The sequence below is a fragment of the Talpa occidentalis genome, unplaced genomic scaffold (assembly GCF_014898055.3).
Source record: "Talpa occidentalis isolate TD23 unplaced genomic scaffold, MPIMG_talOcc4v2.1 talOcc4.16, whole genome shotgun sequence".
Taxonomy (NCBI): domain Eukaryota; kingdom Metazoa; phylum Chordata; class Mammalia; order Eulipotyphla; family Talpidae; genus Talpa; species Talpa occidentalis.
This window is the reverse complement of record NW_023601653.1, coordinates 30,056,203-30,079,410: the sequence shown is the minus strand read 5'-3', so window position 1 is coordinate 30,079,410 and position 23,208 is coordinate 30,056,203. Positions and strand designations below refer to the sequence as shown.

The 23,208-nt window shown below is 39.4% G+C and overlaps 1 protein-coding gene across 1 annotated transcript in view; it reads right to left on the bottom strand.

Annotated features, from left to right (window-relative positions):
- Positions 1–1,016: 1,016 nt before the first annotated feature.
- Positions 1,017–23,208, bottom strand: part of E2F7 (E2F transcription factor 7) — a 39,287-nt gene continuing 17,095 nt past the window's right edge. Inside the window, exons 5-13 of the mRNA XM_037513941.2 lie at positions 21,793–22,083; positions 20,407–20,565; positions 18,814–18,948; positions 13,010–13,192; positions 12,488–12,560; positions 9,578–10,085; positions 8,208–8,463; positions 5,143–5,564; positions 1,017–3,883 (exon numbers count right to left, since the gene is read on the bottom strand). Of these exons, the coding sequence (XP_037369838.1) occupies positions 3,710–3,883; positions 5,143–5,564; positions 8,208–8,463; positions 9,578–10,085; positions 12,488–12,560; positions 13,010–13,192; positions 18,814–18,948; positions 20,407–20,565; positions 21,793–22,083 (2,201 nt within the window). The 3' untranslated portion in view covers positions 1,017–3,709. The remainder of the gene's footprint in view (positions 3,884–5,142; positions 5,565–8,207; positions 8,464–9,577; positions 10,086–12,487; positions 12,561–13,009; positions 13,193–18,813; positions 18,949–20,406; positions 20,566–21,792; positions 22,084–23,208) is intronic.

Here is a 23,208-nt window from a genome sequence, read left to right as displayed (position 1 = left end):
CAAGTCCTGATGGGGGAGGGTCTTACACTTCCTTTCTCTACTCTGGGGGATTCAACAGATACCAAGCACCAGCTTGATACTGGGGTTTTAAAAGCTATTGTTTTCCAGAAACTACCGCCTCACAATTTAGCAGGGGAGCCTGAGAATACAACAAATATATTTGGAGATTACAGCAATTGGGAAATATTAGAACAGTTTGTTAGGAGCTTCATTTAAAAGTGAAGATTAATGAGAATTTGGCTTTGAATTAAAGGTGGATACTTGCTAGACTGAGAGGTATTTAACCTTGCAGACATCATGAAATGTTGGGAAGGTGATCTGCATTCCCCTGTGATGCTCATAGTGGATAAACATCAGAATCTTCTAGAAGTTCCAAGCCCACAGGGATTCTTACTTAGAAATCAGGCTCTATAATATAATCTCTCAAACTTCCCAGAGCCCCCAGGTCTCAACAAAAAGATGACTTGGGTTGATTAGGGTCAGGTTGGCTATGCTGCAATTGTTAATGATGTTACTGAAAAGAACACACGAAGTCCACCAACAAACACAACCAATATCTCTTATTAAATGAATTAATTTTTATTGCTATTTTATAAAGCTTAAAATTTTTCTAAATGGGGCCTCCCCGGTGGCGCAGCGGTTGAGCGCTGGGTTGCGAACCTGCCCGCGGCCTCTGCGGCGCCGGTTCGATCCCCGGCTGCTCCCCGGCCACCGGAGGAGGGTCCCGCATGGCGCGCAGACCTCTCCTGCCGCCCGCTGCTCCCCTCAGCAGTGTACTTCGGTCCTTCTGCCTGCTCTGCTCCCCGCTCTGGCTCTGGTGAATTCTCTCACCCTCCCGCGCTTCTGACTGTACCCAGTGCATGTATAAACAAAAACAAACAAACAAACAGATAAATAAATAAACATGCCTATATAAAAAAAAAAAAATATAAAATAAAAAAAAAAAAAAAAAAAAAAAAAAAAAAAAAAAAAAAATTTTTTAAATGAAAAAAAAAAAACCAACTTATATGTAGTAAAGTTACAAGTAGACACCCATAGAAAATATAGCCATTAGGAAAAAAAAAGAGAACTAAGTAATATGAAAATGAAAGCAGAAAGCAGCAATAAAATTAAAACCTACATAAAACTAGCAGTGCAATAAGATAAACAGAAAGCAGCTTTATATTGGGGAAGAAAATTTATTTAAATTACAGAAATAGCACCTTAAAAAGGAAATGAGAAATGTAAACTTGGTAGGTAGATTCAAGTATAAAAGTTATACCCCCAACTCTTGTACCAGAATGAAAGGGTTTCCGAAACCCTGGAATAGTGTGGGGTACACACACATCCTCAGTGCCAACTCAAAGCTGCATTTCCTTAGCAGGCTAGCTGACAATTACTGTTTTCTTTTACTAAAATTATACAATGATAGACTCAAGATTGCCATTGCTGCTTCACTACCCAAATATCCAAGTCTAGCTCAGCAGCTTCATTCTGTAAAAAAAAGATTCATTTTCGTGACAGAAACAACCACTGCATTATTTATTTTTCACATATCAAAAATCTACATTAAGAAGTGGGTACTGATACAAAGCATTTTGTGTTTTGTTTTCTTACTGCTCAGTATGGTCCCAGAGACATAATATTCTTATTTATGGGGTTGCTTCTTAACAGCCCTCAAGAACCGTGAATTCTCTGAGGTTTATATGGTCATATGAGCAGGATAAAAAGGGACATCAAAGATGGTAAAGTGGAGAGCATGCAAGAACAATGAGGGGAAATTCAGGTTGTGTTTTCATCTAAATATAGACCTCTTTGATGAAAATATTTTGTGGAAGGTCTTAAGCATGATGTATTTAAATTGCATGCGCTCCGTGTAGATTTATGTGCTGCATAGCTGTCATCTACCTGAAACACATATATTTTAATCATTTTCCATAGGGAACCCAGCATATGAATCAGGATAAGTATTACCATGCAATTATTGATAACTAGAAGTACATTTTAATCTTTTTTTACTCTAGAAAATACCTTAAAAAAGCAAAAAAAAAAATCTGGTAAACTTTAAAAGTTTAGTGTTGATAAAAATTTTATATAATAGAAAATTTATTTAATCTGAGTACTTACCTCAAGTTTTAAAAAATCTTGTGGGGGTAATAAGGCTAATATTATCCTGTAGCTTTACTTTAGTCAGACTCCCAGAGTCTCTTAAATTAATATTTTTATTCTTTTTCATATAACATTTCATGGGGTCTAAAAGTAAAAAAAAAACCTATACCAAGATTCCAAATTTAAGTGTTTTTTTAAAGAGAAATACAGAAAGAAAAGAAGAAAAGGAGTGGGGAAGGAAGGGAGAGGAAGTAGGAAGGGAAGGAGGTAGGAAACCATTTTCTTTGAAAGAGATAAGAGTGAGGTAAATACCAAGAAATCTAGGAATACATAGATCTAGTTCGGCTACTTAATGAAACCCTAAAGTAATAAGGTTTAACAGAAGGGTATTGCTTAACAGTTTCCAGAATTGTATTCATGATAGAAAATTGAACCCCTGCACACTCCTTATTTTACAGAAGTACCATTCTGGTTTGAATATTCTTGGTTACTGAGTATTGTCCATTTTCCCTCTGATCCTTCAAACATGAAGGAAAAAAGTAAAAGAAAAAAAAAAAAACCCACCTATTGTCCTATAGCGATTTCTACATCGTTACTCTTCAGAATTCTACAAAAAGGTTCCATCCAGGTTCCAATTTTCCATATAATTATTTTCTACCATCTTGATTTCTTCAATAACCAGCAATTGTCAGAAGGCATCCATACCTAATACTCTACAGTTAACATTTAAATAAAAAGCCACAGGGGCACGTAGTGAAGGGAATCGAGCATGGAAGGATTTTTTGCCAATGCATTGGAAAACTCATTGCTCACATAGGTATTGGAGAGGCAGCTGTTGGGCTGCTAGAATTCATCTTTGCTCTCATGCCCCAATAGGGTTAGCACAGTTCATTATAGCAGGTGTGTCTTTCACAGTTGTTTTGGTCTTGACATTTTGTCATGAATATATGTTTATCCACATTATTACTAGGTTGTAAAGTAAGTGCAAGGCAACTTCTAGAAAAAAGTATAAACATTCAACCCGTCATACCCTGAAAAATATGTGTTTTGCTGTAGCTGTAAACTTCTTGCACTAAATCCCATTTCAGGAACAAAATAAATAATACCATAGGATTCACAACTGAAGTTGGCTTCCTGATGAAGCCGAAGGAAGCAGTAGCTCTTTTAAACCTCAGAAAGGAAGTTTCTCTCACCACAGATGTACTCAGGGTGAGTGGAAATACATGTCAAGAATGCTCACCCTATTTAAGTGCTAGACAGGCCCTCGCCCCCTTCAGAAAAACTGCAAGGCTCCAGCAGCCTGTTCAGATCTACTTGTAGCAGTAAGAAGATTCTTGAAGGAAAACCTCAACAGTCAGTTGGTGCTTTCACTGTGACACCGTGCACGGGCTGGACTCTAACTGGGTTAAATGCACAATTAATAACAATTACTTTCAGGAAAATAGATGATTCATGATAATGGAAAGTTAACATTAGAAACAGTGGAAGACAGATATGGCGGATGTGTGTTGAAGACTGGATAGTGTGCTTTTTATTCTCTGTTGTTCAGTGTTAGGAGATGACCTGTGAAACAGGGAAATTCAGGTGGTTTAATCCCATCTCTGCCTGGCAAAATGTCAGGTTAATCAGCCCCGTTGCTGCTGGGTATTTCGAGTCTCCTCTGTGCTGAGCTGTTGTTTCGTGACTGATTCCTTTCTCTTCTCCTAAGGACAGGGTCTCCCAGGCTGCCAGGCGTCTTGAAAAATGTCTCACGATGTGAGCGTCGGATGCTCTTGGGAGTCACTGGAACTGGTGACTAAAAAAGGGAAAAGGAGTAAATAAAAACAAAAGTGATGCCAAATTATTCTCTGGCTCTCAAATGGAAGCTCTTTCTTGACTTGTATCCCTATGCACCTACGCAGGTGTTCCCTTTTCTTTGCTTTCTATCACATTCTTGCTATTTACCTCCTTTTGCACACCAGGGAATTAGCTTCTTAATTATTTTGTGTGCAGAAGAGCATTTCCAAGTGTGGCAGTTAAGGGCTGGACTCTGCCATGACTAACGATGTGACCTTGGGCAAATTATTTAACTGGTGTGTCCCCCAGCTCTTCATGATTGCAATGGGGATGATAAAAGTACCAACTTCACAGGATTGTAAAAATTAAGCACGATAACAATAAAAGCAATTTAGAGTACACCAAACAAATAATTAGTATAAGGTGTGTTGGCCCTTTTTTGCTTACTTGCTAATATTTATCCTCTCATGTTCAATGTTAAATATTTGCCCACCTACTGTGTCCCAAAAGGGTAGAACCTTATCCTGTTTATTGTTCTCTCTCACTGCCTAGATCAGTGCCTGGCACATAACTGATGATCAAAAAGCTTAAAAGCCAACATGTTTATCTCAATGTCTGGCAAACTTTCGTTTAAAATTCTTTTGTCCACAATATAACTCTTTCTGGGAGAGAAAGTAATCACTGAACAATGTCTAAAGGAAAATAGTTATTCAACAAATACTGCCTGACTGAACTATAAATGGGAGTTGGTCAGAAAAACAGGGTACTAATTTATATTGATTTTTTACACTTATATGTGTACATCTGTATCTATTTTATGAGAGTGTATACATACATATTTCCTCTTAAACAATGCATTCAAGAAAGGACAGATGCTAAAATCCTTTGAGTAATTATCAAGATGTTTGTTTCCTTCAACTGTGTCTGTAGCTGTACAAAGAAAATTCAGGGTGATCTTCTTAATTAATCTAAGGAAATGAAACCCTGGAGAAATCATCTAACTATTAGCATTCATCAAAACCCCCACCTGAACTCTACTTAAAGTAAGTCCTTCTAGATCTAAGAAACAGATTGACAACTAAATATTTTTGTCTTTAAGTACAGGGGCCCTCACCTATATCTCTGTGCTTTATCAAAGAGGTGGGTCACTCTGGGTCTACAATGGAAACCAAAGAGAACCTGGCATAGAACCACCACCTACAGTCATGTGACCCAGACTGAAGCCAAATAAATGCGTATCGCATCACAGAGTGATGAGCCTTTTTGTATCCAACTTACCTGTTGTAATTTTACTACAGAGGCTGGATGTCCCCCAAAGACGGGGGATTCGGGCTGGATGATATGGTGTGATCTGGATATCACTGGACTCAGGTTAAGTGAGCACTGACCCTGAAGCTGCGGGTCCGCAGAAGTGAGTGTGGATGATTTTGGATTAACCATGGCTGCTGGGCTGATGAGAAGATGAGCTGTTGATCCAAGGCCAGGCAAGCCAAAATTCACAGGTCCCGTGTTTGGGAGAGAGCCAGGAGCAGAGGTAAGTGGCCCTGGCACAGTGGGAGAATAGAGAACAGGAAAAGGGCCCAGTGTCGGAGATGGTAAGACCATGCAAGGAACTCCGAGGGACGGCAGCTGACCTGAGGATGGCCCCACAGCATGGGTGGGCTGACTGCCAGATAAGAGCACGTTGAAACCATTTAATCCTGAAATGAAGCACAACATGGGGAAAATCAACACAATGTGAAGATAACATTCAAGCTCACAAATCCCTCATGGCCCTTGCAAATGAGAATCCACATTATATCAACCCCAGAGTACCAGTTCAAGCCTCCTTTCTGGGCTCCAGCCCCACACCACTCCTTCATAGCAACAGCCACAACTGTGGCCCTGGTCTACCTTTTTCATCATTTGGTAGATGCCTGTATCTCCTGAAAGAGTTTCTTTTTTTTTTTTTTTTAAGATTTATTTATTTATACAAGAACCGGGGTATAGGCCAGATGTGCGGGAGGGTGAGAGGATTCACCAGAGACAGAGCGGGGAGCAGAACAGGGAGACTGATGAAATACACTGCTAAGGGGAGCAGCGGGTGAGACAGGAGAGATCTGCCGCACCATATGAGACCCTCACCAGCGGGCCAGGATTGAACCCGAGCTGCAGAGGTTGCGGACAGCTTCACAGCGTGGTGCTCAACTGCCTGCGCCACCAGAGGAGGCCCATGAAAGAGTTTCTTAATATGAGTGCCACTGGAGCCAAATTGTGGAGGAAATTTGGCATCAGAAAAATTATATCTTTATTTTAAAAAACTTCTAACTGAAATTTGTATTTCCCTCAATTATGATCACAGCCAAAAAAATCACAGCTATATTAACAGTACTTCGACGATGTCACTAGTAAAAAGCAGCTATTTCTATCCACATTACAGCTATGGCAGATTTCTTATTGAAGTAACGTTGGTATATATTGTTGTTGGTATTCTGGGAGCATAAGAGCTTCACACCTCCGAAGTGTTACTCTCACTCCTCCCGCTCTGTGTTCCTCAGTTCTGTAATTAATTTTCTAGGGTTCGTTTTTAAGTTTGGCTTTATCTATTACTTTGTTTGGTTTCTCTATATGCCATTTATAAGTGACACCATCAATATTTGTCTTTCTCCTGGCTTATTTCACTTAGCATAGTTCCTTCCAGCTCCATCCATGTTGCCACAAATGGCATGAGTTTCTTTTTTCATTGCTGAATAGTATTTCATTGTGTATAAGTATGTGTTCTTGATTCACTCATCCATTTTTGGGTATTTAGGTTGTGTCCATACTTTGGCTACTGTAAATAGTGCTGTGAAGATGGGAGTAAAAGTTTCCCTCCAAATTAGTATTTTTGTGTTCTTTGGGTAGATACCTAAGAGTGGGATTGCTGTGTTGTATGAAAAACCCATTTGAATCTCGTAAGGAACCTCCATATTGTTTTCCATTAGGCCTGGACTGTTAAACTCATCACAACTTTAAAGTGAGGAGAGTACTGGACTTTTCAGACCTTTTATTACCACAACTCAACAAATTATTTCTTTTTTTAAAATCCCATGTATTTAATTCTAAGCATTTGCAAACATTCTGAGGAGTAATCCATAGTGTCAAAGGGTTCATGGCAAGAAAAAGCTAAAATCCCTGGGATGGGATGTAATCTTCATTCAGCAGAGGCTTAGTCTGTTTTTTGTTCATCAAGGTACCCTGAGTGTTGTGCTTAGAATAAATATTTGCTATAGGAATAAAGAATGTTTTCTAGACAAACGAATAACAAATGCCTACCCTAATATACTGATATAAAGTGAACAGGAATAGAAGAACATCGTTTAAGTTTCTCTGTATCAAGGGTGGTTTTGTTACACAGTGCATATGTTAAAAACTTAGGTATCGCCTCCCTGGTGGTGCAAGGGGTTAAGATGCAATCTATGAGGCTGTCTGCAGCTGCTGCAGTGTGAGTTCAATCCCTGGCCAGGGAGCTACCCACATGGCGCAGCAGACCTCTCCTGACTCACCCGCTGTTCCCCTCAGCAGTGTATTTCAGTCAGTCTGCCTATTCTGTTCCCCACTCTTGTCTCTGGTGAATCCTCTCATCCCCCCATCCTCTGGCCTGTTCTCCAGTTCTTGTATGCATAAATAAATAAATCTTAAAAAAAAAACCAAACAGTTTAGGTATCCATTATATTTTAGTTTTATTTTAAAACTAAAGTTACTAAGTGTTAGTGTCAGGAACTATTATTCTAAATGTTTTAGATATATCATTTTATTAAATTGAATTCAGTTTTCATAGCAGTCCTATGAAGCAGGTGCTATTATTATTTCATTTTACCTGGAAGGAGGGCTGAACAGGTGTCATAAGTTCATGAGACGATAAGACAACAAGTAGTTGTAACATCCTGCCCTCTTCCTATAGACCTGGCCTTCCATATGAGGACATGCTCAGTGTTTCTGGACATTTAAGAGGAGCAAGCTAGCTGCCCAGATTGGCCAGTGAGTACACTTTGATATGGTGAACCAGTGCCTGATTCAGCTAAACTATAAACATTGATTCTTCTTTTGAATTTATGGGGGGTGCCTTTTTAAAAAAAAAAAATTAAAATTTAATGCATTACAAAAGAAAATCACCTGGCCTAATTACTTTTCCATTACCCTTGAAAGTGAAAGAAGCCTCTATCTGCATTTCATAGATGGAGAAAACAAGGAGGCTAAAAGTAAACTGACTCAGGCCATCAGTAGCAGCTCCTTAATGAACCCCACAGACTAGGCCACATGCATAAGAAGTTCTAAATTCAATTTCTTATCTAAGGAGTCTGTGGCCTGATGATGTCCCTTACCGGCAGGTGACTGCACATAAAGATACTGCAGCAAAGAGGGCTCTTTGGCGCTTTCATTTTCTTTGGAAGGCTTTTCAATCTCTGTGTTTCTTAAGGGATCTCCCCAGTCAGAAGAAACGAAGCCGTTTGTTGTAGCCGTTCCTAAAAACTCCCTTGCAGCAGAAAGGTGGCCATTCGTGTGAATATCTTCGAGGGGCGCAGACCCCCTGCTCCCTAGGATCTCGGCAGAGGCAATGTCTGTGGAATCTGAGGGTTTCTAAGCACAAACAAACCAGGCACCAGACAAGCAAGTCAAAATCTTAAAAACAGCTTCCTCAAAACTGCTAACAGATAAACAAAGAGTCCAAAGTGGGCACTGTGCCAAGCTGACTTGTGTATGGCAGTTGAGGAAGGGCCCGAAAATCAGTGTCACCTCACGTGTATCTGTAGACTCATGATTCTTAAGCCTAGAAGTGATGAAGATTTTAATAACGGGAAAAGGCTGTGTGTTTAATACATTTCTGAACTTCCCACTCATAAAGGGTGTGGGTACTACCGTCTTTTTAAGAATCTGATGAGGACTGTGGGGCTGGCTCACATTGGTTACCTAAGACATATGCCAGTCAGTCTTTCACTTCTGTTCTGTAACCCCAGTCTAGATATATACATACACACATGCATACATACATATACATACATGCATATACATTTACATACATACATACGTGTGTGTGTGTGTGTGTGTTGGCAAGAAAAAGTAGAGGAGAAAGTTTCTTAATGAATGGACTGATTTCCATGAAGTATGTGTAGCTGACCTAATTCTACTTGCTGCTGTGCTGCAATGCCATTGCTCTGGCCTTCTGAGAGGTTTACTGGCCATATCTTATTAACCTCTGCTAAGCGGGAGATGTGGACAGCTGTTTTTGTGCTTTTCATAACAAGGGAAATAGTATCTGTGAGCAGTGATGAGGGCAACAGTTATGTGAGCACAAGCAATGATACTACAGCCATGTTCCTGGCCCTGGAACTCAGTGCATCTTGTATTAAGAGGATTATTTCAGTGATCTCAACTTCTTTGAAAAAAATAAGTATAGTCAAAGGACAAAGAGGAAATATACATGCCTCCATGTGGTGCAATAATGGGGACATTTTTGTTTTATCTTTTCAGTAGTTTATGCAAAAGGAGACCTTTATAAAAAATCACTTTTCTTACAGTATACTTTATGACAAGATCTTTGGGGAGAGTCAGTTCCCAGCTCAGTTACACAAGTGATACATGAGTTAGCCTCATTTTCCAGAATCAAGCCGCTTATTTCTATCTGTGAGTCTGTGTCAGGGAGAAGGTCAGAGCTAACAGGAAGTCAGTAAACATGTCCATCAGGATCCCTTACCTTGGGCATAACAAGGGACAGAGGACCATCTTCATAGTCCCGACTTTGTCTTTTGGTGGCCGGCTCCTCCTCCTCCTGAGACTTCCTCTCCTCACTGAGGCGCTTCTGAACCGAGGGTGTGCATGACGACTCTGTTGTTGTTAGGACTTCCGAGCTCCTGCTGTCCCTCTCTGACCCCGACCCCGACCCTGGGGACGGCCCCTCCTGTAGGTTCCCATACAGCATGAACAGTGAGGTGGAGGGCACGTACACCAAGGGCTGGCCGGCCAGCAAGGCTGGCTTCAGGTTCTCCACATCCGAGTTTGCAGAAGTGAGCAAGGAGCCTACTTGTCCATTTAGACCACTGTGTGTGGAGAAGGCCTGCAAGTCCATTTGTGCCACAGAAAATACTTGGTTGGCTAAAGGATTAGCACAATAATCTGAGTCAATAGGGAGGACAGGCATGGGAGGAGCAGGGTCCAGGCTGCTTGATGGAGGCATCACTTTCTTACTGGTAAATGGCTTCTCCCTGGAAGAAAAGGCAACAGTGGGGGCCATCCAGTTACCTACCACATTCTACCACTCCCTGACTCTGCTTTCCTACAGAGGAGTACTAAAACAGGAGGTAACACTAGATAGGTTGATGTGAAAATTCACTCACTGATTGCGTGTTAGCTAAGTGCAGAGGCAGATGATGAGGTATAAGATGGATAGATGGTTCAGGATGGGGTGGGGGAATTGATGTGGGATGAACTCATGCGGGATCTCAGGTTAGAATTAATACTGGCTCCTTTCCTGCCTCTCAGTTGTCAGTTACCCAGCACACACCCCTTACCAGGCATACAGATGCTTTCATGATTAGCATAATATAATAATGATGTAATTATAATAGTTACTCTCATAGCTCCCTGAGTTTACTAGGGAGGAAAACTAAATGAAGCTGAAAAGGTTAAATAACCTGAAGGCCATCCAGCTCAGTGACAGTGACCGGGTCTCACACTGTCTCTGAGGGGTTCTGGGTGGACACCAGAGACTGTACCAAACTGTGACTTGAAGGACAAATCTAGCTCGTCTCAAATTCACTATGAAATTAATGAAGTGGGCAGTGAGTTAGAAAATAAACTTTTCTACAAAATTATTCTTCTCCAGAATTCTTGTCCCATTCTGTTTGGTATCACAACAGAACTTTAAGGCAGCACATTCTACATTAAGTTCCCTCAAGAGATGAGATTAGGGACCTCCCTAGTGGCATAAGGAGTTAAGATGCAGCACTATGAAGCAATCCGCAGCCACTGCAGATTGCTGGCCAGGGAGCTACCCACATGGTGCAGCAGACCTCTCCTGACTTGCCCAGTGCTCCCCTCAGCAGTGTATTTCTGTAAATCTGCCAGTTCTACACCCCACTCTGTCTCTGGAGAATCCTCTCACTCCCCCACACCTCTGGCCTGTACCCCAGTTCTTGTATGCATAAATAAATAAATCTTAAAAAAAAAAAGAGATGAGATTACATACATCTGGACCTTTTATACAGAAAACTTTCCAAATTCAACATGTATATATTCTGGGTATCTTTTTAGAAATAGAGAAGAAAAACCCTTAAGATTCCTTTAGGCACTATTAAGGGGGGACAGAGATTTCTCTCAAACTTTGTGATGAGATTACTGAGGCCTATTTTTTATCTACAAATTTTGTCATCCTTTGTGCTACTGGGAGTAAAATGGAGCGCACTGGGTGCCAGAGATGAGCAAATCTCTCTAACCACAGTCCCCTCTGGGTGAGTAATGGTATTACTCAGCTCTGTACAACTCAGCATGCCCACACTGAGCACACCCCCACCCTCCTACCTCAGCCATCCACCTCCCCACTGTCACTAATAATATCACCATCATCTGACATCCAGATGTTCTTTTTGATGCCTCTCCTTGCTTTCGTGAGTCTGGCTGACTCACGGTCTTACACTGATGCCCATTTCTTTCAATTTTCAGCTGACATGTCTCAGACGAGCACCAGCAGACCAGAATGACTGCTAATGCTCTGCTCTGTGATCTTCTCACCTGAAGCCCTTCTCAGCACCTAATCCCACCTGCTGAAAGCAGCCAGAATGTTCCTCTCCAGGGAAGAGTTCTGTACTGTCTGTGTGATAAGTCCAGATTCTTCTACTTACCTTTCAAAGCTTTTTGCTAACATGACCTACTTACCTCCAACACCCAAGCTCTTTTTATGACTATTTCCTTTTACTGTCCTACTTGGACAAACTGTTACAGCTAACTAATCAGTGCCTTGTCCCCCTACTTCCCATATTGCCTCACAGTCTGTCTTCCCAGATCTGTCATTAGACCTACTCTTCCCTTTCAGCATTTCCTCTGCTCCCTCTGATAAATGTGATTTCCTTCAAAATCAGAACTAAAGTTGGAGGCAGATGGCCTAGGTTTGAATCTCAGCCCTGTCACTTATTAGCAGTATGACCAGGGGCAAGTTACTTAAACTCTCAGGGTTTCAGTTTCCTCTCTAAAATGAGGATTAGTACCAACCTCAAAAAATTACTGTTATACTAGATGAGTGACTATACATCAACTTTTGGAGCAGGGCCTGATAGCTTAACACCCAAGTCTGCTAGGATGATAATGAGTTATTCACAGGATGATGAGCCATTATTCTTCAGTGTCATTTGGTAGCAAACTGTCTTTTTTCAGTGTATTTGTTTCAATTTTTTCTAAGCTTTCATAGACAAGGGTATAAAATTTCCTAGCTTTTGTATCCCTGATGAAGCATCCCATACCATGGTAGGAAAAGTTACAAAATTGTTAATAAGCAAACAGTTGACTTATAAGCAAGACCGCTAAATTCCACCTTTTGATGGATAGCATTTCAATATAGTCCAGTTTAACACTAGGAAATGGAATACCCTTGGTATTTTTAAAGACTACTTACTGTGAACTGTGTTCTATTTTCTGTCTGTAGACAGCTGCCAGACTTCCAATTTCTAAGGAGTAACCACCTGATCCTGAAAAGGAAAATGAAGGTCTAACAAATATAGCAAGAGACTGTTACATAGCAATTATATACAGCAGGATTCATTATTCACAGCTCAGGAGTGATAAGATGATCTCAAATCCATTTTGCTTTTTTGATTTAGAAATTTCCCAAAGTTAGTTTTTCATGAAGAATTCAGGTCTCATAAAGAATCAGTAAGAAAACAATACAAGTGTTGATTTATAAATCTAATAAATTTCTGAGATGCCTCAATCAGGCAAACATAGTGAATTGAGCTAAAGGCTGACTGGGATCAATTTCATGCATGGTCCCACACTGTGACAATAGCAGCTCCTTTACCCCTCACAATAGTTTCACCTGAGGTAACTGATAACAGGCAGGGCCTTGAGAGTCAGTTCATTATAAAATACCAGTGTCCAGGTAGGGTGACAATTATGTGGATTCCAGAGAGGCAGATACCTTGTTCTTTGTAAGGGCTGTTGGGTTCGGAGTTCACTTTTCTCTGAATCCTCTCAGAACTCGGAACTGTGTTAAAAGAACCATGTCGAGCCAGCTTTTGTTTTGCACAGACCTGAATATGGCCATATGATTCTCTTTTCAGTTCTGGTAAGACAGATGCAGAAACATCCACAAGTTCCTCATCTAAATAAATGAGAGAATTGGTAGTGTTGTTATATAATTATAATTCAGGATAATTTTAACTTTTTAAAGATATGGCTTTGAGAACCTATAATTGTAATGGAACTACACTGTAAATTAAAAACTGAGACAATCAAATGATTTTTATGAGCCTTGTCTCAAACCCCAATTTATTTCGATGTACTAATCTTTTTTGAAAGTTAGTGGATTAACTATAAAGTGAGATTGAATCCATATATTCTAAAATTATCTGGAATGCAACAAAAGTAAAGCAAGATGTTCTTCAACCCAAATTAGAACGGACCTGACATTTCAGATGCTTTCTTTGGGTAGAGAATATCAAAAGAAAACCCAATCATGCTTAGCCCAACATGCATATTTTCAGACTTTAACATTAACTGAGATCAGCCTCTTATGCCACAGCTCTAGGACAACGAACACAAAGATCTGTATTTCTACTATGCTTTATTATTTCTTTCTTATGCAGTAGGAGGCTCAGTTACTAAGTGACCAAAGGAATAAGGTCAGCAGAAGCCTCATGGTTGAAATACCAGGAGATCAATGCAGATCAGTGAGAACAGAAGCCTGGAACTTGGAGACCCATTTTAAGCTTACAGGAGCCTATATGAAGTCGGGATAGAACTTTCTATATACAGCCAGGCCTTAATATATTTCTTTATTTCTATGTAGAAATAGTCCCTGTTGCTCAGATTGTCATTTCTACCCTGTTCATCTGTGCTATTTTTACTAAGCTCAAGAATGCGTAACTTAATTATAAAACTAACAATAAACTGAAAGTTTCCTCTACACTTACATTTTCTAAAATTCAAAAACTGTAGAAGAAAATCACCTGTATGATTTTGCTATAACAAAAAACCAATAAATGTTCTTTTTAGAAAGTCAGAAATTACAGCCTCAAAAAGAAGAAAACGAGTCAAGACAGTCACAGGGATGGTATTTACTCATATCCCTGAAACTAAATGTACTGGACAACATATATAAAACAAGACTGTGGAGCAACATCTTCAAAGCACTGAAAGGAAAAACCTTCAACCTAGACTTCTTACCAAGAGGAATTATCTTCAAAAAACAAAGGCAAAATAAAGACAGTTTCAGACATACAACAGCTGGAGGAATTCATCATTGGAAGATATTAACTATGAGAAATGTTAAAGTCCATCAAGCAGCAGAAAAATCAGATGGAAACTTACATTTAGAAAAAGGAATGAACACTGGAAATAGTTATGACATGGGTAGTTATCAATCTTATTAAAACATCTTCAAAATGCAAGTCAGTCTTTTAAGCAAAAGTAATAATTAATTGCATTATGGCATTTATAACAGAGCAGCAGTGTTTGACAACAACTACAAAGGTCAGGCAGGGAGAAATGAAAGTATGCTATTATAAAGTTCTTATATAAAATTAGTATAATGTTACTTGAAGGCAGACTGTTATAACTTATCATAAAGGTTCAAACCATAACTCCTGAAGCAACCATTAAATAACACATAAATAATTACAGCTAATGGAATATGGGTGAGTTGGTGGTAGGTGCACTATGGCAGTAATACCTGATGAAGGTATCTATTAACTCAATTAAAAATGAAAAAATAAATGAAATCAATAACATAGGAAATAAAGGATTAAATATAAAAAAGTTACAGCTAATAGCCAGTAAAGGAAATAAAACGAAAACAAAAACATCCAAAGGAAGGAAAAAGTAAAAACAAAGAATGAGCAGACGAAAAGAGAAGACAAATAGCAAAATAAGGACTACAATACAAATATATCAATAATCACATTAAATGCAAACAGTCTAAACAACCCAATTAAACAGAAATTGTCACATGAGATATTTTAAAAACCCTCAATTATATACTGTCTACCAGAATCTCATTTAAAATAGTTTAAAAGGATGAACATATGTACTATGCTAACTAATGAAAAGAAAGATAAAATGACTATATTATCACTATCAGATAAAGTAGACTTTATTTTATAATAAGAAAAGGTCATTTCTTTAAAAAGATATAAAGATATATTCTAAATGTTCTGTGCACCTAATGATAGCTTCAATTACATAAAGTAAAACTTGATAGAACTTCAAAATGAGAGATAAATCTGCAATTATAATTAGTACATAAAACATATCTAAATAACTTGTGGACCAAAGAAGAAATCAAAAGGGAATTTGCAAAATATTTTGAATTGGAAGACAATGAAAACAAACACACATATAAAATTTTGTGGGGGGTAGAGAAAAAAGCAGTTTGTAGAGGAAGAAAAGTTCTCAAATTAATGACACCCATTTCTACATTAAGAAAAATGAAAAAGAACAAATTAAATTGAAGTAGGAGAAAGGAACTAAAAAAGAGCCTGAATAGTCCTATACCTATTAATGATTAAGAAATGGAATCTGTTGTTAAAATCTCACACAGATGAATCATGTGAATTCTACCAAATGAAACAGTCAGGGACCATTTCAAATCACAAAATCACCATTACAAAGTGCAAAAATATGAAAATATGGCACTACAAAGACGATTAAAAGGATACTTGTTTATGGGCTGAGAGCTGAGACAAGAAGGAAGAGCACACTGCCTTGTTCAACTTCAGCTGGGAACATGTACATTGACCACTAAAATTTTTCACCACTTGGCATGTCCATGAATGAGAAAATGTCTGGAGTATGCAGTATGATTCTGGAGTTACCAATTTTAATGAGGTGAATTTGCAAATATGGAACCTGAGAATAATAAGCATTGCGTATGTGATTTGTTTATAGAAATGTTTAGAAAATACAAGCAAATCTAGAGTGAGAGAAAGTAGGTCAGTATTTGTCCCAGGGATGTGGGTTGGGGGAGGGAAGGAGAATTACAAAGGAACAGGGGGAGACTTTGGAGGTGATAGGTTAATATCTTGATTGTGGTGATTATTTCACAGACAATGCAAAGTTTATCAAATTATAACTTTATTATGTCAACGCTACTTCTACAGAGCTGTTAAAAAGAAAACTCATGCATAAACTGAGTGATGATGGTGGAGAGGAAAAAGAAGTTTAAACTGCTTATCAAACAAGAGGTGAGGGGGGAGAGTGACTTAAGGAATCAAAGGTGATTTGATGTTCCAAATTGCATTGCTGCGTTGATGATGACAGTATTGTTAATGGAACTAGGGAATTCAGAGAACCGTGTATTTGAAGAATAGAGAAAGCAAGTTCCTAACCTTGGTCTAAGGCCTCTTTCCCAGTCAGATCAAAGCTCTCCCCAATTTTATGCAAATAGGAACTTGATTTCTCTACACCACGGTTAAATCCCTCTTCTTTTTTAATTGACCTAAATACCCCTTGTCACTTCTGTTACATAAAGTATAAATTTCATGGCCCAACATTTGAGGCTTTCCAGTCTGTGATGCCAATCAATCGCATTTTGTCCTTATTTTCTATCCTAAGATCTCTCTAACTCTAGTTAGATTCGTTCTTAAGTATATTTCTTCAACTAAAAAGCTCTCCATCACTCCACAACACAACAGCGCATCAGAACACCCCATATTCTCTCTGCATTTCTACAGGGCCAGTACCACCAGGTGTAGTGCTTAACTATTAGCTAATTTTCAAATTCTAGTGATACATCTTCAATAGAAGTTCATTGACCAACCAAAGTAAGTAAGGTACTGATAGCATCTGGACTCAGGTGTGTAGAGCAGGTACAAGGAAATACTCTCAACATCACTAAGTACAACTGATACCGCAATAATGCAGATGAGATGTGCTGCTCTGGATGACAAGTGTAAACATCATGATGGAGATGACCTTTGAGCCAGATCTTGAAGGTTGAATAGAATATTTTAATGTTGAAAAAGAGAAGAGGGCTTTATAGGTAGGAGTAGGAGAAGCCAAAGGCAGAGAAATAGACAGTGGCCAAGTTGTGCGGCAGGTCCTCGAATGATGTCATTTCTTTATAGTGTCAATGAGGAAAAAAAAAAATCCCAGCTCATGCTGAAAGAAATAACATTTTTAGAGACTCTGGTTTCATTACATGCCACTTAAAGTTGCAGTTTCCTGGTCCAACCGCTATGGAAAGCTGTCTGGACGTTCCTTGGTCTACTAAAAATGGAGCTACCATATGACCCAGCAATTCCACTCCTAGAAAATCTACCCAAAAGGACGTGGAAACATTGATTCAAAAGAATACCTGTACCCCTATGTTTATTGCAGCACTATTTATAATAGGTAAAACCTGGAAACAACCCAGATGCCCAAAACTAGATCAAGAAGATTGGGTATATATACACAATGGAATACTATTCAGCAATCAAAAAGATAAACTCATGCCATTTGCAGCAACATGGATGGAGCTGGAAGGAATTATGCTCAGTGAAATAAGTCAGAAGGAAAAAGAAAAATATCAGATGGTTTCACTTATAGCAGGAATATAGGGGACCCAAATAAGACATCAGGGGAAAAAAATAGTAACAATACAAAACACAACAAAACAAAAACAAACAGACAATTATAAACCAGAGACATCCTACAGGGGAGGAGGAGGGAGAGAGATCAGAGGGAGGGAGGGAGGAACACAGGGGACTGAGGTGATGGTGCACAGGTGCACTGGTGAAGGAAACTCTATGGGGACTGCACTTGGGAGGGGGAAGTAAACATTGTTTAAAAATGAACAATGATGTAAAAAATATATAAAAAATTAAAAATTAAAAAAGAAAAGCTGCAGTTTCCATGAGCCAATCCATGACAGTAAATGAAGACCTATGTATATTTCGTGCAGTCAGGGACTGCGTCATATACGTCTTTAAATCTCTTACAGCATTTAGTATAGTAATCATGTGCAGTGCAGTCCACATTAAGTACTTACTGGATTGAATTAGTTATACTTGATTTTAAGTGCTTTCAGCTAGATCCTAAGTGAATAATGTGTTAGGGAGATAGAGAGCTATATCTGTGATATGCTTGGGTTAAATGGCAGGAATTTATATCACTGACACCACAACTGGAAAGATAATTTTAAAATAACTTTAATGCCTTTTTCCCAGGCAGCATAGCTATATGTAAAGTAGTTGGTGCAATAAGATCTAGTCCCCAATTGCTCAGATGTTATCTGTGAAATAAGTAGAAAATAACATTTTCTTCTGCTCTGGTTTAGTAAAATTATGATAGTTGCAACCTTTTAGATCAATTATAAAAAAAATGATGTTCATGACATCCACACTATACTTAGAAGTCATCTTAGCACATACCAGTCTTATGATAGAAAATGCTATAATTTTTACATTATCTGAAATTTCCAAGAAAAACAATGTTTTTAATGTAGAAATAGCCAAAGTTCATAAGAAGTATCTTTTTTAAATCTCCAGGAAAAAACTTCAGAACAAAATAAAAAACACTGAAGAGCTATAATTTAATAGTTACAGAAATTGTGTATGAGCCAACTAGCACATATCATTTGGAGACTAATGTTTGTTGTTCCAAGAGTGACATCACTGGCCTGTTTGAATGCGACATGGGTTGTGGGAAATGGAGATCAACTTCACATGGACTAGATGTATGATTTAGAAAAGGAATGGAGGATTTTAAATAAAACAGGTCCCTAGCTAAACGACGCCGCCTTACCACTAGAACTGAAGTCCACAGGCCCGATCCATTTGAAGGCAGGTTTACGGCCTCGTTCTTCTGTTACATGCACTTTCTTTATCAGGGCCAAGCTGGTCAGAACATTGGCTATGTCATAGAGGCGTCGTACCTTTGCTTGAAGATATAAAACACAATTATGGTCATGCCGACCATAACACCATTACGTTTTAGTTTATATGACAGGTCACTTTTCTTGGCCACCCTGTAAACCTCAATTTGAAAGCAGCGGGTTGGGATAAATAGACAAATGGCTCTGTCATGCAATCACCCAGGATTTATGTATCTGATCACATCAAGGGAAGGTCAGTGTGTCCATCCAGTTCTGCAACTTCACACCTCTTACAAGAGGCACCTAGTGACAAGCAGGAAGCACTGATATGGCAAACACACCAAGGGAGGGTTTTAATTAAAGGCTTAGCAAATGTAATTCTGAGATGTGGCACATCAAAAAGCTTGCCCCAGTTTCTCCCAGCAGGAGGTCGTGGCAACAGCTCTGCCAGGCAGCTGGCCTGTGAAAATGACAGGGATTCTCTAAAGCCTCCTATGAGGTTGCACTCCTGGGTGCACAGGGTGTCTCATGCTCAAGGTTATGAGCCACGACTGTGCCAAAGCCACGTTGTTCTTCACCTGATATCCTGGGGGAGAAGTGGAGATGGACAATCCCTGAATTTTACAAGGTTTGGGAGAGTCATTTGAAAATGCATGTGTTGAAGGAGAAATTCAGATAACACATTAAACAGGCAGGACAACGATGCCAAAAAAGTAATTTCTGTTCAAGAACTGGATTTACAGGTAGGAAACCCACTTGACCTCAGGGCTGAGATCAAGCAAAGGAGCTCTGATTATCATCCAGAAACATCAAGCATTCACCCCTGATGCAATTTTCTTCCCAGTCCTGATAGAGCTGGACTTTTTCTAGTCATTTCTCCCACAGTGTGATTATAATTCCAGTTGGAAATAAAACAAGTGAGAGAATGCTGAGCTCGTGGCTTCCTAGGGCTTGAAAGGGCTAGCAGCAGCAGAAGGCATTTGGCTGGAATCTGTGCTTGAGCAAAAAGGAATATGTGCTCGATGTGAAACCCGGACATGCTTTCCTTGTTCAGCAGCCAAGTCCCACCACCCCTCCCCTACCCTGGCCATTCCTCTGGTTCTTACCTGCAGACAACTTTCATCTCCACCCATCAGAAGAGTATGCAGGGGGGCGAGGAAAAAAGGGGAAAGAAAACTCAGACATTCCATTGTGGATGCAGAAATACTAAAGAGAAATGCAATGTACCTCACACCCTCCCTGACCTGCATTGGTGGGAAATGAATCCTTCCCCTGGAGACTGTAACTGCTGGGAAAAAGATACCTAACAGAATTTTAACAGGAAAGCTAGTATGTGACTAACTTACCTCTCACAACACCAAGAATACCTTTATTATGACTGTAGGGAGAACTTTACTTCTCTCACACACAAACACACACACAAACAAACCAAAAAACATTCTTTTTTTCTGAGTCAGGAAACATGAACACATGAAATCCCACCCTTTTTGTGCTGATAAGAGGGTTTAGGTGAAGATGCTTACTTTTAAATTTGCTATGGTCTGGAGTATCTTGGCTTTCTTCTATCAGTATTTTGGCAGCCACATCAAGGGTAACAATCTTGGTTTTGGAGACAAGGAAGAGCATGACAAACTTCTGGCTCATAATTCTCAGAGACTTGTCTTTTCTACTATTTGCAGATGCTAAAAAGAAATAAAATGAAAGCATCAACACATAGAATTTACCACAAGAAAGACTATGCTTATAGTTTTCCAGAACTAACTCACTCTGCCAGCAGATGGAAAAATCAGTTTTGTTATAGGCAGGAGTCAACTGGACACACATCACAAAAGTTGGCTCATAAAGAACTAGCATGGATTTTCTTGTGGCTCATAAAACGCCCCTCTGGTAGGCACGAACTCTGGAATGCATATTTTAAATCACTATTAATGGCTTACATTCATGTTTTATAGAGTAGACTCCATGAGGCAGGTTTCCTGAATCAACATTTTGAAAAGATTAATGTAGAAGGATAAAAGGATAGGTAGGGTCGGAATCACTAATTGTTTTGTGACTATCAGCTCTTCCTTCAAAGGCAAGGACTTGAGTCTTTATTTATGTGTCCACAATATCTAGAATATGCCCTGTACATAATAAGCACCCACCCCTTACATTTATTTTCAGAAATAGGTGAAGAAATAAGCCAAAAGTAAATAGGAGACACTGATTAAATGTGCTTTGTGTGGATGGCAGGCAAATTATCCCCAACAGATGGCTGTCTCCTTTGGTTATTAGTATAAGAATTGGCTCACGGGTGGAATTAAAAGGAATGAGGCAGGTCCACTTGTATTTTATCATCTCAGCAATGGGAGCAGAATGGGAATGATGAAGATCCTTATTAAAACTTAGGAGAATAAGTATGAGTTGGGAGGGGAACAATGTAGATATAAGTAAAAAAACAATATCAAATGAAAGCAGGATTGTGTTGCTTTCTTTCTAATCAACATTTTCTGTGAACAAAGTTCTTTACTAAGAATTGATTCCAATATAATTTAAAAAATTAATTTCGTCAAACAAAATAACTTCTTTCATAAGTATGTTTTCCTTAAAGACTCAAACAGACAGTATGGGGCTGTCAGTCTAAAACAGGAGCATCGTTAGCCATCTTATGGTCCAAGCACACCAAATTACAAGTGCACAGCCACCAGATAAGGCTTTAGGTGACATCAAGTGGGCAGCCCAGGTGGGGAGCCATCTGTCTCCTTTTCTTCACCAGAGAGGATAAGAGGACATTTCCTTCCAGAGTTGTCAATCTGGTGCTTCCTAGCTTAGCATCATGCTGAGATGACATCTTCGCTAATATCAGATCACTCTTCAGAAGGGACTATCACTCCTCTTTTTACCACTACATGTGGTTACAGTGTACTCACAAGAGGGATAGTCAGGTTCAGAGAACTCCAGTAGCTGTTGATCTTGGGATTCTAGATAGCCATCTTTTTTACGTTCTTCAAATTTATAATCCATCAGGTCTAGCTCTTTCTGTTGAAGGTGTGCCATCTGCTCTTCATATTTCTGCTCCTCTCCTAGTCTCTGGAGGTTCCTCAGGGTTTTGGGAAGGCTATGACGTCCATGCCAGCCATACTGATTCTTGGCTACCCGGCTGACCAGGTGCAGTGACTCCAGCACATTTACAATATCATAAATACGTCTCCTTTCAACACCTGTTTGAAAAACAGAAACCAACAGTCATGCATATGAATATTTTTGAGTACAAATTCCTTGAGGACCTGGACCATGTCTGTCAACTACTTGATACCCAAGAAATTCAACCTTTAAGAATGCACGCAGGGCCTCCATGGTGGCGCAAGGGGTTAAGATGCAATCTATGACATTAACTGTAGACTCTGCAGCACAAGTTCGATCCCTGACTGCCAGGGAGCAACCCACATGGTGCAGTAGACCTCTCTTGTCTCACCTGCTACTCCTCTCAGCATTGTACTTCGGTCAATCTGCCTGTTCGGTTCTCTATTCTGTCTCTGGTGAATCCTCTCACCCCCCGCACCTCTGGCCTGTGCTCCCATTCTTGTATGCATAAACAAATAAATCTTTAAAAAAAAAAAAGAATGCAAGCAGAACTGCAGAACTTAATTTTTGTTCTTCTCAGGATCTAGCCCTCAATAAGATATAGGGCTAGGATAAAACATCCACCTAGAGATGGATGCTCTTTGCATTTGTACCATATAGACAGTAGCATGTATTTTCTTTAGACCTGTCAGTCAAAAACACATAAAAATATTTCAGCGTGTTAAAACTGGTGGGACTGAACACCCCAAGTCACAGGATGTATAATGCTTGATGAATACTGGATGGTTGATTCTGACTTGTATTCTTAATGATGCAGACTATAAACTGTGTTCAATAACTGATACCTTGCTATTGGGCAATACTACCCTTTCCTGGAGTTTGAATGATGTAAAAAAAAATTACCTTGTTAATTCTCATAATAGCCCAGGAAGGAAAAGTGAGGGGGTTTGTTTCCTGGTTTGTACGGGAAACTCATGAGTCAAGAGCTCGGGTGCCATTCTCAGGTTGCTGAAGGAAGCTATATATAGGCCTGGGACAACCTAAGAATCCTTTTGCTCATCACAGCAACCACTGTACTCCCATTTACCATGTCCTGCCAAACTGTCCAGGGATGAAGCACAAAGACCTATACAGAATTCAGGCTGATCCTGATGTTCATTATTTTCCTACCATGTTCTCCTACACTCTCCAACCAGCTTGGCTTATGAGCTGTCTAGCGAATATGCCAAAAATATTTACATGGCTCAGTGTAGAGATTTTGA